At 40.5% G+C, this 18,800-nt stretch overlaps 1 protein-coding gene across 2 annotated transcripts in view; it reads left to right on the top strand.

Moving 5' to 3' along the window:
* Positions 1-18,800, top strand: part of LOC126291971 (speckle-type POZ protein-like) — a 182,142-nt gene that overhangs the window by 115,347 nt on the left and 47,995 nt on the right. Inside the window, exon 2 of one of the 2 annotated variants that reach the window (XM_049985724.1) lies at positions 15,239-15,547. The exons of the other annotated variant lie outside the window; for it this stretch is intronic. Coding sequence (XP_049841681.1) covers positions 15,239-15,547 — 309 coding nt within the window. The remainder of the gene's footprint in view (positions 1-15,238; positions 15,548-18,800) is intronic. 2 annotated transcript variants of the gene reach the window in all.

Raw genomic sequence — 18,800 nt, 5'->3', positions numbered from 1 at the left:
CAGGGAAATAAGAATAACACTGTTTGGGTTTCAGAAAAACTCAACTCTAATGTCATATGTCACCAAGAAAAACAGGACAGTTCTGTTACTATTCACAATGCATCACAATAACGCAACTGATGCCTTTTATGGCAATAAGAAAAAGCCAAAAGCCAGAAATAACATTTTATAATGCAACCAAATCAGGAGTTCATACTGTCAATCAGCTATGCAGCACCTACAAAGCATCAAGAAAAACCAGCAAATGCCCAATGGTGATTTTTATTTATGCCATGATCAACATTGCAGATATAAATGCACAAATAATATACCATGCAAATAGCAGCAGTGCTCGCACCAGGCATAGTGAGTTTCTGAAACTTCTGGCACATTATCTAGCTGACAATTACTTGTCAACGTTCCCGTTCTTATCGTTGCCAAGAAATCTCAGGCAAGACATTCAAAACAGAATCTTTTTCCAGATGCAACCACTGTCCAGCTTACAGAAGAGGATCAAAGCTCAAAAGGACAGAAGTGCTGTGAATGTGGTCGTTCAAAAAACTGGTACACCAAGTACAAATGCCACAGCCGTAAGAAATTTTTGTGTTTACAACATGCACAGCAAGTATGTGCTAACTGCTGAGGCCGGCCGATGTGGCCGAGCGGTTCTAGTCGCTTCAGTCTGGAACCGTGCGACCGCTACGGTTGCAGGTTCGAATCCTGCCTAGGGCATGGGTGTGTGTGATGTCCTTAGGTTAGTTAGGTTTAAGTAGTTCTAAGTTCTAGGGGACTGATGGCCTCAGAAGTTAAGTCCCAAAGTGCTCAGAGCCATTTGAACCATTTAACTGGTGAGGATAGTGCTCGCTGAGTGTGATATCTCTGTTATAATATGAACAACGCAATTAACTAGCACTGTTTCCATACAAGGACTGTAATGCAAATTTTTGAAAAGTGTGAGAGTTTTTCACTTTTGTGATTAAAGGCATTAAAACGTACGTAATGTGACAGTCAAGTTTTGTGAAGCACATTTATACTTTTTAGTACGAAAAATAAATTATTTCCATATTCATTATGTACTCATCTCTTTTATAGTACTTGATTAGTGCTTTCACAAATATAAACTTCGAACAGATTGAACTAAGTGTACATTGTTGGTGCAATAATGCTTATGGCCTCTGTGGGATGCCATGCGACCTACAATGAAACAATATCCCACGCAACCACAGCAGGGTTGAGGAAACTCTGATTAGCAGCTTTTAAAGAAATTGAAATACTAATGAATACATAAACAGTTGAAACTGTGTTGCTGGTGGCATCAGAAATTTAGAAGTGTACAAGGGTACATACTGTGGGTGTCTTGTGCCAGAACTAATGAGAATGCAAAGAATACTAAGCAGCTTGCAAATGGGTAAACCTATGTACTGCGGTTCAGAGTTTCAGGGAGAGCATAAGGGAACAATTGACAGGAATAGGGGAAAGAAATACAGTAGAAGAAGAATGGGTAGCTCTGAGGGATGAAGTAGTGAAGGCAGCAGAGGATAAAGTAGGTAAAAAGACGAGGGCTGCTAGAAATCCTTGGGTAACAGAAGAAATATTGAATTTAATTGATGAAAGGAGGAAATATAAAAATGCAGTAAATGAAGCAGGCAAAAAGGAATACAAACGTCTCAAAAATGAGATCGACAGGAAGTGCAAAATGGCTAAACAGGGATGGCTAGAGGACAAATGTAAGGATGTAGAGGCTTATCTCACTAGGGGTAAGATAGATACTGCCTACAGGAAAATTAAAGAGACCTTTGGAGAGAAGAGAACCACGTGTATGAATATCAAGAGCTCAGATGGCAACCCAGTTCTAAGCAAAGAAGGGAAGGCAGAAAGGTGGAAGGAGTATACAGAAGGTTTATACAAGGGTGATGTACTTGAGGACAATATTATGGAAATGGAAGAGGATGTAGATGAAGACGAAATGGGTGATATGATACTGCGTGAAGAGTTTGACAGAGCACTGAAAGACCTGAGACGAAACAAGGCCCCCGGAGTAGACAACATTCCATTAGAACTACTGACGGCTTTGGGAGAGCCAGTCATGACAAAACTCTACCAGCTGGTGAGCAAGATGTATGAGACAGGCGAAATACCCTCAGACTTCAAGAAGAATATAATAATTCCAATCCCAAAGAAAGCAGGTGCTGACAGATGTGAAAATTACCGAACAATAAGTTTAATAAGTCACAGCTGCAAAATACTAACGCGAATTCTTTACAGACGAATGGAAAAACTGGTAGATGCGGACCTCGGGGAGGATCAGTTTGGATTCCGTCGAAATGTTGGAACACGTGAGGCAATACTGACCTTAAGACTTATCTTAGAAGAAAGATTAAGAAAAGAGAGAAAGCTTTTGACAATGTTGACTGGAATACTCTTTTTCAAATTCTAAAGGTGGCAGGGGTAAAATACAGGGAGCGAAAGGCTATTTACAATTTGTACAGAAACCAGATGGCAGTCATAAGAGTCGAGGGGCATGAAAGGGAAGCAGTGGTTGGGAAAGGAGTGAGACAGGGTTGTAGCCTATCCCCGATGTTATTCAATCTGTATATTGAGCAAGCAGTAAAGGAAACAAAAGAAAAATTTGGAGTAGGTATTAAAATTCATGGAGACGAAGTAAAAACTTTGAGGTTCGCCGATGACATTGTAATTCTGTCAGAGACGGCAAAGGACTTGGAAGAGCAGTTGAACGGAATGGACAGTGTCTTGAAAGGAGGATATAAGATGAACATCAACAAAAGCAAAACGAGGATAATGAAATGTAGTCCAATTAAATCGGGTGATGCTGAGGGAATTAGATTAGGAAATGAGACACTTAAAGTAGTAAAGGAGTTTTGCTATTTAGGAAGTAAAATAACTGATGATGGTCGAAGTAGAGAGGATATAAAATGTAGACTGGCAATGGCAAGGAAAGCGGTTCTGAAGAAGAGAAATTTGTTAACATCGAATATAGATTTATGTATCAGGAAGTCGTTTCTGAAAGTATTTGTTTGGAGTGTAGCCATGTATGGAAGTGAAACATGGACGATAACTAGTTTGGACAAGAAGAGAATAGAAGCTTTCGAAATGTGGTGCTACAGAAGAATACTGAAGATAAGGTGGATAGATCACGTAACTAATGAGGAGGTATTGAATAGGATTGGGGAGAAGAGAAGTTTGTGGCACAACTTGACTAGAAGAAGGGATCGGTTGGTAGGACATGTTTTGAGGCATCAAGGGATCACTAATTTAGCATTGGAGGGCAGTGTGGAGGGTAAAAATTGTAGAGGGAGACCGAGAGATGAGTACACTAAACAGATTCAGAAGGATGTAGGTTGCAGTAGGTACTGGGAGATGAAGAAGCTTGCACAGGATAGAGTAGCATGGAGAGCTGCATCAAACCAGTCTCAGGACTGAAGACCACAACAACAACAACATGTACTGTGGTGTGCTGATAGAAGTTATTAAAGAAAGTCTTCATAAGTGTTCAGAGAGACACCATAAATTCGAGGGACCAAAAGCAAAGGACGCCATAATAGCATCAGTATCTTACCCTTTTTTCAAATTGAAATGGACGCTGAAGGCTAGCAGAGAATACATATAAAGACCTGTTTATATCAAAAGTGTGGAAGATGAAACAGGAAAAAGATGGGAAGAACTTGTAACATTCTGATTTAAAAAAAAAATGAATCTTATGTTTGTTGAGGGCTCTGATTCTTTTGTTGCCAGTGATACTGCCAACACTGCAATAGATCTGAAAACACTTTAGTATTGAGAAGATAGGGACAATAGTTTTCATTCCTTGGTCAGGTTTCCAACTGTAAAACTTTTATTTCATTAAAGATAATACTTGTTTACCAAGTTCTGCACCTGTTAAGTGACTACTCTTCCTTCAGAATATTGATAATAATAATAAAATAATAATAATAATAATAATAATGCCACATAAGTGGAATATGAAAGATGAAATAATTTAATTATTATTGGTGTTAAAAATCAGAGAAACAAATGACATGTAAAATATTCACTAACTAGAGCTGTTTTATTTGAATAAAGATATTTTGGAAATACATATTTTGCACTCTGTATTTAAAGACTTGTATTTAAAAAAGATGTGTTTACATTTGAAATAGAAAGAATAACTCTGTATTTTGAATTCATATACTTACAATAAAGTTTTGCACCTCTCTAAAAATATCCATAGACTTAATGTCCTAAGAGTACATACTGTCAAAGCAAACATGCTCCTGTGTCTATATATGTTTCTGAATATATTCCACATTTTGGTTACATCATTTAAAATCAATTAAAAATTGGTGCAATGGACAAAGTAAGCCATCATTGTAGGGGCAAGAAATGAAAAGCAATAGCTCCTGGTATGTGTTGCTCTGTTGCTTAACTTTCTATAACTGCTGGAAGTACCACAATGCTTGCTTAAGGAATTAATTCCAGGGTCTCATCTATTACCAAAACATTTCCTTGGTAATGCAGGGAATGAAAATACTCTATTTTAGATGCCTGAATTTGGGACATAACAAATTGCAGAAGACAGTTAGGTGCAAATTTTTCAGATATAAGGATGAATTTTACCATTTAATTGACTACTCAAATCAAATGAAAACCACGAATTTCTACAAATTTACTTTGTTTCAGATGCTGATCAGACATCACTTAATTCAAATATAATCCCAAATTTAAAAAAAGGAACTAGTAGATACTTTACAGAATATATTGCAAGAAAATAATGACTTAGTTAAGTTTTAAGTATTAGCTGGAAAATATGCCACCATCTTTAAAATGCTATTTTCTATATATTTGTTGGATTGATAAGAGTACCTGCAAAACTTCATGATGAATATTATAATGCTTCAGTTGTAAATGAAGTAAGGCTTTCTTTAAGTAGGTGTCTGCAGCAGACAACTATTCGGAAAAAATCACTTTTTTTGCCAACAACTGTCAGTTTTATTTATTCTGTAGCACATTTGGCACTGGCCTCCATCTTCACAAGACTTACTGCTAGGTGCAAGACAACAACAATACAAGAGTGTGATTTCCTACACTCTTACAACCTGAAGGCAGATACAAAAAAATTTTGAAGCAGTGTAATGTGTAACAGTTTGTCAAAAAATACACCTGTATTTAATAGAGAAACACAAAGTACAAAATATGACTAATTATCACAATAATTGTTTCACTGAATTTCCACTATAATAAATTTAAGCAACGAAAGTGTGGTAATTTGCACACACTTAACATTAAATAATGAAGACAAACAATGGAAACCCCAGGAATATTAACAATATTAGGAAAAGCATGAGATTGCAAATCACTAAGAAGTTGCAGAAAGGCACAAGAGATGGAGTGTTACACATATTGCTTTTGGCCTAACCCCTAGTCAACAAAGAAAATGCATGCACACACATTCAGACAAGCAAGCGCATCCCATACACATATGATTCCTACCAACTGCTGCACCCAATAACAAATATGGGTTTCCCCCAGGGGGCTCAGTTCTTTCAGGAGTACGCACATACCGCACATGGGACCCTGAGCTATTACAGCCCATTCTTCTTTCCCTAGCTGCATTTCCATCACCCTGCACTCGCTCCCTGTTCTCACTCTTTCCCCATTGACTCCTCCTCCCCATCTGTGTCCCGATTTGCATTCATCTGGTTCCCTTCATTGCTTGCAATTTTGTTCCTTCTGCCTGTTCTGTCATCATTTCTGGCATTGAGGTCCCTGCTTAAGATTTGACCTGTTCTTGGTGTTGGCCATTTGGGGAAGAACTCCCTCCCTTGTGCCTACAGTGTGGATTCCTCTCTCCTGCTCCTTTCCCTCTCCCTTCCCTGCTGTAGCCTCCTTCCACCCTGCTAGGTCACCAGCATGTGTAGCCAGTCTGCATGATGGGGGTGTTATGTTCCCACCTGGCCAAGGAGTGGTTGCTTGTCTTCTTGGAGCATTGGAACTCCTGGGAATGGCCGCTGCACAAGGCGGCCTTTCTGTGGCTGGGTGGTGCCCATGGGGAGAGCCCCTGATCAGAGAGGTTGGTATCAGGCCGGATTCTTGGTGCATGAAGCATAGCAAACTGCAAAAATATGGCCATCTCTTCGAATGGTGAAGGATCATTGAATACTGCTTCGTATGACCAGGCAGCCTTCCATTTCCTGGCTACAACATGGGAGGAGGGCCAGGCTCTCTGTCTTGGAATGGAAAAACTTTCGCCACCACCTAGGACAGATTGGGGGGGGGGGGGGTGATAGAAGACATTCACCACCACAAAACTGCATTTGCTCATGTGTGCTTTCCTGTGACAATGGCTGGAAAGACAGTATAGTTATCCCTGTCCATAAGCCTGGGAAGAACCCAATGTCCCTTTACAGCTACTGCCCGATTAGACTGACAAATGTACTTCTTAAACTGCTAGAGAGGATGGTTAGCTTCAGATTATGTAGCGTACTTGAATGTCGGGGCTATTTGTCCCTGTATCAGTGTGGCTTCTGGGCAGGTCGATCAACTGACCATTTACTCACATTGGAATCAGCAATCCGACAGCCCTTTACTAACCACCAGCACCTTGTTGCAATCTTCTTTGAATTACATAAGGTATACCTCATGGCTTGGTGGCATCACATTCTAGTTACACTCTATGACTGCGGCTTCTGTGGCCTCCTTTCGATTTTTATTTGTGACTTTTTATCTCACCAGCTCTTCCGGATTCAAGATGGGACTTCACCCAGTGCCCCTCGGTTTCAGGAAAAAAGTATCCCACAGGGTTCTGTGCTAAGTGTCACACTGTTCCTCATTGCCATCAATGGGCTTGTAACATATGTTGGGCCTGTGGTTACCCCAGCGTTGTACATTGACAATTTTTGCATCTGGTGTAGCTCTCACTCGGAACATCTGCTGAGCACTGCCTCCAACATGCCATCTGACGGACCTCTGCATGGGCCATCTCCCATGGCTTCGTTTTCTCCCTCCAAAATGTGGGTTATGTATTTTTGCCATCTCCTCAGTGCTATAGCACTGTCCCATTTCTTGGGCCTTATTTTTGAAAAAAAGCTGTTGTGGCTGCCACATATTCGCCACCTAAAGACTACATGCGTGCGGAAGCTTAATGGTCTCTACACACGTCTTGGCGTGCAAGCTGTACCACTCTTCTCGATTTTTTACCTTGCTATCATCTTGTGCAAACTAGATTATGGTGGTCAGGTTTATGGCTCAGTGGCTCCTTCCACTCTGCAACTACTTGACCCTGTTCACTGTTGTGGGGTGCATCTGGCTATTGGGGCCCTTCTCTCTAGTACTGTTCTGTCTCCTCACAGAAGCGGGGATTACCCCTCTACAAATATCACGGAGCCAACTCCTAGTTCCTTTCACCAATTCCCTGACCATCCCATCTACTTAGCCCTCTTTGCCAATGACGGATGTCTCCCTCCTGACAACTGCCCACAAGTGGGTTTGCCGGTTTGCATGCCTCCCTGTTCCCGCTGTCGGGATCTCCATCATTACACCCTGGAATGCTTTCTGTGTATTTCCTCCCATACCTCCCTTTGGATGGTACCTAGACTATGGATTAGGACTGGCCTATTCCAGGATCCTAACATTACTGTCACTCCTATGGTTTTCCGGCATCTTGTACATGCCATTGTTGCAGAGTTCCATGGTGCCACCATCTTCTACACTGATGGTTCTAAAACAATCAGTAGGGTGGGATATGCTTTCATGTGTCCTACTGGCTTAGAACATCATTTATTGCCAGAGCTTTTAACCATTCACAGAGCCCTCAGTTTTGTTTCTCAGGCTTCCCTCCACAGTGTTTTAATTTGTTCAGACGCAATGAGCAGCTTACAGGCTATCAACCGATGCTACTATTGTCATGCTTTGGTCTCTGCTATCCACGACCTTCTCTCTGCACTTGGCCATGCCCCCTGCTAAGTCATGTGGGCATCCCAGGGAATGAACTAAATGACTGTTTGGCTAGAGAAGCAGGTACAAACTCCCCCATTCCCTTTCATAATTCCAACTGCGGATCTACGTAAAATCTCTCTTTGGCCAAAAATGGAATGACATCTGGTGCTCATAGTAATAAACTCTGCACAATCAAGGTGTCTACTGCAGTTTGGCACTCTTCCATCTGCTCCCATTGTTTTATGCAGTCTACGCATTGGTCATACCATGCTCACCCACCAACTCAATCATAAAAAAAATCACAGGTTGCTGAAAATTTGTTTCATAACATTACTTGGCATGCTGAATTCAGTTGGTAAATCCAATTTGTCAATCACGTTTGAGTTTTGAAAAATCAGTATTTTTTTTCAGACCCACATGTGGAGTTGGTTATCACGGAACATATTCACAAAAAGTTTTGAGCCAAACGTGTGTCCTTATATGCGATTACTCTGTACATACACTTGTAGTCACTTATGTGTATGTGCATGTGCCTAATCTATACGTACATCCAAAATAAACCTTAATAAATAAGTGCACCTATAATTTACATCTTGTTTTGCATATTCCAGACACAGGTTTTCATTTGTGGTGGACTCTATTTGGGAGTGGAAAGTAAATATTTATAAAGGTTTCTGTTTCAGGATTGTGTGGGTGGGGTATTAGGTTTTTAAGACGAGTAGGTGATCAACATTTGAACACAGTCTAGTTACTTTACATAACTTCATTCATATCGTGATACGTACATACAGTCTTGTGGTCAGTTGAAGGCCGGCAATTGATGAGCTTGACACCTGGCGGCCAGAAGAGACCCTCTTCATTCCGCGTGGCCAGCTGTACGGGTGGCTGATGACCCACCCATGTGGGCACAGCAGAGAGAGGAATGTTCTTTCTATGTATGAGGGTGAATGTTCATGAGGCACTACTTCATCACTCTTTTACACATTCTTAGATGTTATGAAACACCAGTAACTAATAGTATCAAACATGCCTCAGCATAAGAATTACTCAGTATATCATAGTGAGGTACTGAAGAAGAGATGGAGGGGGAAAAATCTGTGGAAAGCAAAGAAAATGAGTGTCAGTGACAAAACTGGAAGTGTCAGTGAAAATGTACCATATGAGAAAAACACAGACACAAATGAAATTTCTAGTATTGTTAGGAATAGCGTTGGAAAAACTGTTGCTAGACCTAACAATGGAAAAAAAAACCTCAACGGAAGACAAATGAATCTGAATAAATTCTGCTTCATTTTTCACTGTTATCATTATTATAAAAGATTAAGTGTGCTGATTGCGACCAAAGTGCCTTATTTTTTAGTTACACCCAACGTGCTTTGGGTTTTCATTTAGAGTCATGCTAAAATAATCTTATTGCGAATTGAGTGGAAATAGACAGTTTAAAATATGAAAAGGACACTGGTTCACTCAATATTGTAGAACCTTAAGACTTTTAAATTTGCTGGACAATCATTGTACAGCTGTTAAGTGTGGGCAATAGATGAGAAATTGCAGTTAAATCCCCTGAAACTCGATAAAAGGTTTTCAAAAAGAATAAACATATTTTGAGTGCCTATGCTTATTAAACTGAAAGACATAAAACTGACACTTGGGAGCACGTTTACAAATTTATCGAGTGTAGATTGCTGATGTTCAGTATGTCCTCCACCAGTGACACAAACAATATAACATTGATATTTGAATTCCTCCCACACTTTAGTAAGCATGGCTGTTCTCACTGACAGTATGGCAGTATGGATTTGGTTTTTGAACTTCACACACTGTGTTGTGCAATAGTGTTACCATTGTAGATAGCATTCTGAATTGAGTCAGAAAATGCCACATGTTTGCATTTGTCGTGATTATCTAGAGCCTGTAACATCTGTAACTTGTACGTCTGATAACCAACCAATTTCTGGAAACACACCAAAATATTGTTATAGGTAGTTGTATTTCTGAAGGGCAAGAAGAGTTGATTTTGTAGGGCTATGTTGGAAATCAGTTTGAATTCATGTGACATTTTCAGTGGAAACATGAAGATGGCCAAAACTCTTTCCTTTGCATACACATTCTGTGTCTACAAACTGTTGATACCATTTGCATATTGCACAAACTTGAGAACATAAAATGATTGCTGCTGTGGTGTAGCCAGTTCACAACATGTGACAGTAACCAAGCAAAAAGAAAGCAACTGACATCTAGTGTCAATGAATACAAATTAGACAATGTAATTCATTCCTCCAATAACTGAGGCACAGTGCAGTGATTAATTGTTCTGACTACACAATAGTGTGTAAAATATATATTATTTTTTTGAAACACCCTATGCATGCGCAGTAATTTGCAGAACTGAGTCTTGTAATTGCATATCACGTACATTGACAAAACTCTTCGAAATCGCTTGGACTCCTTATCCAATGTGACTGTGTGCTGTGTGCTCCAAACCTACAGTGTTCCATTCCCAGATAATGTCCAGCCTCATAATAGTTGTTCAGCAGCACATTAGTTGGCTAAGAGTGAGTTTACGTAGTACAGTTACATGCTTCAACACCGAATCTGACCCAGCATACAGATGATGATGGACCCACTATTTCTGTTGCTTCATCCACATTATATGCCATCACAGCCAGTCCAATGACTCTGACCACACTGTAGTGACAACCATGTCCTGTGCATAACAGATACTACAAAAAGGGTTTCCACTACTTGACTATAGGTGAATGTTTGTGGACCAAACCAGTAACCTCAGCATAAAATAAAAACTAAACAGTATCTTGTATAAAAGTGCTCCGTTCGAAAGTACACATTTTTCAAATATTTGAAATAAAAAACTTACTACTGGGTAACAGTCAGTATCAAGCCACTTCATCATGTAGCTTATGACACATTTGGATCCTCTTTGGCACACTGTCCACAATATGATAGAGATGTTGCTGTCAGACCTTTCGACAGTGACCCTCTTGGGGCCATCCGTTGTGGCTTCCTGAAACTTCAACTACTCCTAGTGCTCGATTGAGCTCATGTCAGCAGATAGTGAAGGCCATCCCACTTAGTTGATTCCTGCCTCCCGGAGGAATCCTTACACAAAGTGGGCCCAGTGTATAGCTTTATAATGTCATTGCAAAAGATTAGATGGAGTCCTGCTGTCAAACAATAGTCACAACCATTGTAAAAAGACAACTTTGTGACAACTTATCACTTGGTAAGACCAGCTAAATCGTAATCGGAGTAACTGTGTCTGAACTACTTTGCAACAAAAAATTGCATAGTTAACAATAATGGATGTGTTACAAATTTAGTTAATAAATAACAAAAAATACATATTATATGCATTGCAGCACGTATCATATTGCTGTCACATGTTGCTCTCTTTTTTATACTGTCTGACAAAAATAGTGAAGAAGTCACAAGGGGAGGACTGAACAAGATGAAAATTCGTTGGTTGTGAGGTCATGGTGATTACAAATTCAAGCCCTATTATCAGTGTGACAAGCACTCCCTCCGCTGTGGATGTGTGCGCTCGTGCTGTTAGGAGAGGATACAATGGCACGACATCCTGAGGGAAGCTGACCCACAACTGTTGTAACTGGTCCTCTAAATTCTGGACATTGGTACTGGACAGAATTGATATCCAAACTTTTCCCACACTTGTAGGCCTGCTATTGGGGACGGGGATCTCGCTGGTCAGTTCACAGGTGCACATACTATGGGTGAATAAAATTTGTTCTGTTCAAAAATTCCACCACGGTATTGTCGCACGGGAGGAAACACGGGATGATACAGGAGGTATTTCTGGTTGCCATTCTGAGTGCAGCCATTTGTGTTGTGTTAATGGTAGCCTGTGCCTGGGATTGTAATTCCCTAGTCCGTCTACTTACAGTCCCTGATCAGTGCTGTGGGATGACACAATGTTGCAGGGAATCCATTACTTGTCCTCAGGTAATAGGTACAGATCTGAAGGGATTACAGTGTGCTAGGTCCACAATATTGCGCTCCTTCCTTGTGATCATCAGACATACTAGACAGGAACTTTGACTCCGAGTATGTCTTCCCTCAGACAGCAGAGTGTCCGAACGTCTCACAATCCCAGAAATAGCAAGATTCAGCCAGTTATCCCAATAGACCCACAATGAAGCCCAATTTGAATCTTTCAGGTGCCGATAATGCCTTCCCAGATGAGTACATAGCATCTGTGTGTTCTTCACAGGGATCTTTCAACATCTGATGCTGCCCATGCCCTTTACAAAGCCTACCAAGTATGGTAACAATACTAAACACGAATAACACTAATGCACTCTGGTATCTGTTCTACCTGTTAACAGAGAACTGAAACAGTAGTCATTTTCATATCGACCCAAGGTGTACAAGGTCTGTTCAAAAAATTCTGGAACATGTGTAATTTCGCACTAGTGGTTTGTTGGAGTGAAATGCAGTTGGTATCCCTGTACACGGCTGTGTTTAATGTGTAACTGCCGGAAATTTCATTATTGTATGTCTGTTAGTTATTGTTCAGTGCTGTATTTAGTAGAACATTGTGGTATACAGATTGCGAATTTAGTTATTAATTACAATTACGGCCCACACAAGCGCGAGAGTATTTTTTCTTACCTCCGTTAACCATTGCCTCGTAGTCGGAGTCCTGGCTCTGGCTCTCGGCTGTTGTACTGAAAATAAGAATCTTAAAGCTACGTATTTTCTGTAACTTCATGCAGCTGTGGAGAAAAATGAATATTATGTTAATAGCGGGCGAGTTTTTTGCTTCCGCTAATTTTTTATAAGTTAATAGAGCCACGTAATGGCGTCGTTGGCTGCATCAGCCGCTGCGATTGTTGAACTGTAAATTACTTGAATGCAGGTTAATTCAAGGAAGGCGGACATGAAATCAGGGTCACCTCTTACAAATTAAAAGTGCACAATAATATTAAATGAATGTAGTATCTGCTTAATTAGTACAAATATGCTTACATTTGCCAGCACACGCAAGATGTCCATCTACACGCAATCAACACAAGACAAGAAGAGAATATGACTAAAAAAATTAACAAAACAGCATATCTTGTCATTTCTTTAGATCATTTTGTTATATTTCTTTGCAACTTACACAGATAAATTATTATAATACGGGTACTGGGAAAAAATCTATATTATTCAAGTTTTAAATGTCTCTTTATAAATACCTTTTTTTAAGTCTTTTCGTATTAATTCACTTGGGACGCTATAAGACAACGCTCATGTAGAAACGTCAACAAAATTGTGCATGCCAATCGAAGAGATTGTAGATTGTGTCGAGAGATTGTAGAAGGATGCAACATTTCAGTTGGATCATGCCATGAAATCTGTGCAATTGAGAATGAGGTGTTCAAGAGAGTCATAATTGGTGATGAGATGTGGGTCTATGGTTATGATGTTGAGATAGAGGTTCAGTCTTCCCAGTAGGTCGGTAACGGATCCCCTAAACAAAAAAGCTTATCAGGTCCGATCGAGTGTCAAAGCCATGGTGACAGGTTGTTAGACTTGAAAGTTTAGTTCATCATATTCGTCGATGGTACTATCGGGACATGCTGTGGCACCTGCGAGAAAATCTGGGAAGGAAATGGCCTGAAATGTGGTGAGACAATTCATGGCTCTTCCTTCACAATAACGTGTGCGCACATTCATCCCTGTTGGTGCGTGACTATAGCACAAAGAATTAAATCGCTGAGCTGTCTCATCCTCCATACTCACCCAACCTGACCACCACAGACGTTTTTTTCTAAAGTTGAAAACCCCGTCGAAAGGTCAAAGATTTGCAAGGACATGCGGGATAAAAGATAGCACTTCCCACGATCCAGCAAGACGCGTACCAAGACTGCTTCCAGAAATGGAAATGCATTGGTAGTGGTGAATCAATTGTGGAGGAGAGTATTTTAAAGGAGATCATGCAGAATAAGTAAAAGGTAAGTGTAGTAAATTTTTGTGGACAAAGTTCCAGAATTTTTTTGAACAGACGTGTATGTGTATGAAGTTAAATTGACATCTGGCTATGTATTTTGTGTGCTTCAAATGTTTTGTCAGGCAGTGTATTTTGAATTAAATCAGTTTTATACTGTGTTTGCATCTAATTAACATTTTTAGATGAATGATCTAATTACTGACATAGGTGTCTGTATTACACCATACTGCCTAAGCTGAAGTCTTTATCGTAGCTGTAATACTTACTTACTGGATTGATGTGTTTACAATGCATCCAGAATGCGATTTTCACTCCGCAGCGGACTGTGCGCTGATATGAAACTTCCTTGCAGATTAAAACTGTGTGCCCGACCGAGACTCGAACTTGGGATCTTTGCCTTTCGCGGGCAAGTACTCTACCCTCTGAGCTACCGAAGCACGAGTCACACCCGGTCCCCACTGCTTCACTTCTGCCAGTATCTCGTCTCCTACCTTCCAAACTTTACAGAAGCTCTCTTGCGAACTATGCAGAACTAGCACTCCTAAAAGAAAGATACTGCGGAGACATGGCTTAGCCACAGCTTGGGGGATGTTTCGAGAATGAGATTTTCACTCTGCAGCGGAGTGTGTGCTGATATGAAACTTCCTGGCAGATTGAAACGGTGCTCCTTCTGGATGCTGTGCTAGTTCTGCATGGTTCCCAGGAGAGCTTCTGTAAAGTTTGGAAGGTAGGAGACGAGATACTGGCAGAAGTGAAGCTGTGGGGACCGGACGTGAGTCGTGCTTTGGTAGCTCAGATGGTAGATCACTTGCCCGCGAAAGGCAAAGGTCCCGAGTTCGAGTCTCGGTCGGGCACACAGTTTTAATCTGCCAGGAGGTTTCATGTTTACAATGATTTGCACATATCATCATCATCATTCAATGAATTGTTAAAAACCATTCAACAGACAAGATCACATAAAATGTTTTTTACTTAAAACAACCAGTTTCAACAGATTATGCTGTAGTCTTTAGGTCTAAAATGTGTTTTACAACAAAACGTTTTAAGACCTGAAGATAACTGCATAGTCAGTTGGAACATGGTCCATCCACCTTCTTTGTAGTCAGGAGCTTCTCAGGTGTGTCATACCCAACGTCTGGGTGCAAACCATTTTGACGGGCCTGCATGTGCTGCTGCCGCCAGACAACGCTCACTCAGACTTTAGCATTTCATGTGAAATGTCACACACTTCCCACTTCTTGGAATGTAATCATCTGATGGTCTCTATATAGTAGATATAGCACTGTGCTGAAGGTTTATTTCCAATTTTGTATAAAGCCTTACAAAATGGTAACAAGTACACTTTTTCTTTTGCAGGTGACATTTGAATTTGGGTCGCAGCAGAGTCCTGAGTGTGTACATGAAATAGCCGTAACAAACTTTGTGACAACCAAGGCTACGTTTACATGGAATGTGCATCAGCTGAGGAATTGGCCGAAAGGCCCTTTCGAAGCCTCATCACCGCCGTTCGTCCACCCCAGTGCGAGTGTGTGGAGCATGCACCTGTCCAAAGACAGCTACGAATCCGTCCATCTTGGTTTCATACTCGTCTCTTCTGAGAAGGGAGCACCTGTGAGAGCCACCATAAAGACAAAGGCCAGATCCAAAGCCAGTCAAATAAAACAGGTATGCCAACATCTGTACCTAGTTCTTTTATAGACAGTAAGTAATTTTCATGACTCGTGTATCAGCATAAGGAAGACATAAAGCCACATTATGATTTGTTGAGTAGGATACTGTATTAAAAATATGGATACAGTGTAACAATAGCTACATTTGTTTGTTTACACATGGCAGTAATACAAATCTTTCGGTGCCAGATTTATTGGCCATGTACATGACTTGTTAATTGGGCATGTAGAGGAGGATGAAACATTTTATGTGATCATGTGATGTGATTGTGGGAATCAGAGTGACTGGTGTGGTGGTGATACAGTGTGTTGATACTGAGGTGGGTTGGTGCTAGTCGTGTTGCTGCTGATTCGTAGCTGATGGATTTTATCTCCACATACTAGTGGCTTTACAGGTGTTGCTCAGAGCAGACTAACCTGTGCTGTGTCCACTGGTTCCTACTTCATCATTCTCTAGGTTTCCGGTGACTGACAGTCTCTTCTCTGTTGTCTCTGCTGCAATGGCCGTTCAGTCACCAATTCCCGTGGAGCATCTTTTGTCTGTTGTAATTAGATTGTAAGGGAGGTCACCATGTTATAATTAGAGACTCAGATCAGATAGCAAAAATAAAGTTGAATGGAAACTGAGGATGTCACAAAATGACATCAGACCTCGGGGAAAATATAAAAATCGGTAGCATAGAGACAGACTTTCCCCATAATGCAAAGTCAGAACTGAGATGTGGACATAAGATACAGATTCAGGAATGACATGAAGTGTCATAATCTAAAAGCAACATGAGAACTAAAATTGGTTCCAGATTCTGACTCCGTACCAGAGTAGCTCATCATATCATGTTCTATTATCTGAATATCATAGTATGACCTACAGTAATTGATTGCCCTCCCAAATGCTCCTCCACAGCAGTTTTGGTCTCCTTTCCACACTCTTCGTTTTCAGAGCACTGAATTTCCCATAGTATCATCTTAAAACTCGCGAGCTTTGTTTGCAGTGCCTTCCAGTGATAGATCAATGCTTGGCTACTTCACCCTGCCAGTCTTCATAATGGGACCAAACTTTACAATTCCCCCTCAAAAAAATCTTCAAATTCTCCTTTGTAGGTGGCCGGACAATGGCATGGCAGTGTGTGCAAACTCCACTGCTTTTCCATGGTGGTCTCTCCACAACTCCAGTTGTGGAGCTAGCCACTGCCCACAGTAAGTTTCCTAGCAGCCGGTGTAACTGCTGGATTTTCTATAGGAACCTCTGTGAATGAACTTGTGTCCATTCTCTGCATTTGTGAGTGACCACGGAGGCTGTAACTTAATGGCAGATCTGCTTCTTTGTAACAGGAAAGCCTTTAATGTCCCCACTCAGATTTGTGAGATCCTTAGGAACTTAATACCGTCTTTAATTGGGCCATCCCATCCAGAACAAAGAAAAATGCTTGTGAACCACTCTTGTTCGTCTTATACGGATTTGATAAAAATTTCATAGTAACAAGGCACAGATTAATTTTAGCCTTTTTGTCCAGAGCTTTGGTCCATGAAGTATCACAGGACTTAACACTCTCTCCTCTCCTCTTTCCTGTTAAAGTTGCGACTGGTGCATGGGAAGAAAGATTGCTGGCCAGCTTCTGTGTGAGCTTGCACATCTCTTACTGTACCTTAATTGAGTTTTTGTGAGATATGCGAGTGTAATACAGGATGGCACAGTTAAAAATCAACCCACCTCCTCTTTGAATATGAATGCAGTATTTCGACTTCTGAAACAGAGTAACTAGCTGCAGTAATTGACAGTTTTATGCAATAATCAGTTGTTAGCACTCTTGTCTCAGCATTTCAGTTTATTTCACATTTCTCTTTGCGGTCTGCAAAATGACTTTCTTTTTAGAAGAAAGAACTGAAATTGTGGAAGCATATTTGAAAACTGGTTCGATTAAGGAAACTTGGAAAATTTTCAGGGTCAAGTATGCGGATAGAGGACTATGAGCAAAGAGAGCAATACAGAGTCTATATAAAACTGGGTGCACCTATAGACCTGTGAAACGTGTAAAATAACAAAGAATTTCTTCAGTTAGCACACTGGCAGTTATTGCAAACATTTGCCAAAGAACTATTCAGAGCCCAAAGAAGTCTACACGTAAATTGACCCAACAGGTGCATTTACGTAGGTGTAGTTGTCAGCGGATATTGAAACATCTTAGTCTGAAGCCACATTGTGTAACAGTTGTGCAACAGAGACGGGAGGATGACAGTTTGAAACTTCTAGGTTACTGCATGTGGCTTCTGAATAACATCAACTGTGGATCTTTCTGGTCACATGAATTCAAAGAACATTGTGTGTCAGCAACCACTCTGTGATAAAGAAACCAGCATTTGGTGCTGTGAAATACGGACGCGCATCATTGGACCAGTGTTTTTTGACACTACTACCAACATGGTTGCATATATAGAAATTTTTTGTACATTTTATGCTCAACTTGCTGAATATGAATGACAATATTTCTTCGTCCTTCAAAATGGGGCAACATGCCATATGTCTGAGGCAACACTAGAAACAGTCCATGATGCCTTCAACTGAGGAACGATTGTCAGAAAACATTTATGGCCACCACACGTTTGCCGGATCTGATGTGATTTTTTTGCTGTGGGGCACTTGAGGAGCAAGGCCTGTCAAACAAATCCACACACAATACAGGAACTGAAAGATAACATCAGCTATGATGTTGCTGCCATTGACATCCGAACTTCACATCAGATGTATCTGAATAGGCCTAGACTGTAACTGCTGCCAGTGCATGTTTGGTAGTCATTTATCATTACAGTTACTGGTATTTCCATCTGTTTATATGCAATAGTTCTGTTTCTTTGTTTCCACTCCCAATGCCAAATGTTAATCCTTTGTAGGCCTTAGAACTTTCTACAGTTCTGATTCCTCTTCAAAGAATGTCATCATCCATGCCAGCCCCATGAAGCCTACGATGTTATTCATTAGATCATTTATAAACATATAATGAATAGTACTTGTCCTGTAACTCTTCCATGGAACACACTATTTGTCACTTACATGTTTGAAGATATATCTGCAGTAAGAATGGCATGCTGTGTTTTATTTGCAACGAACTCATCAAGCACCATGTTTAATGTTCCACAGGCTCATATTTTGTTCCTTAGATGACAGTGAAAAACTGCAAGAAGCAACAGTTCATGTTTGTGGTAGATGTAGCAACCATATTGTGCAGATTTGATACCAGAACCCTCATGAA

Source organism: Schistocerca gregaria, chromosome 9 (assembly GCF_023897955.1).
Source record: "Schistocerca gregaria isolate iqSchGreg1 chromosome 9, iqSchGreg1.2, whole genome shotgun sequence".
In the NCBI taxonomy this organism is placed as follows: Eukaryota; Metazoa; Arthropoda; class Insecta; order Orthoptera; family Acrididae; genus Schistocerca; species Schistocerca gregaria.
Note: the sequence above shows the minus strand (reverse complement) of the source record. Positions and strands in the feature narration are given on the sequence as shown.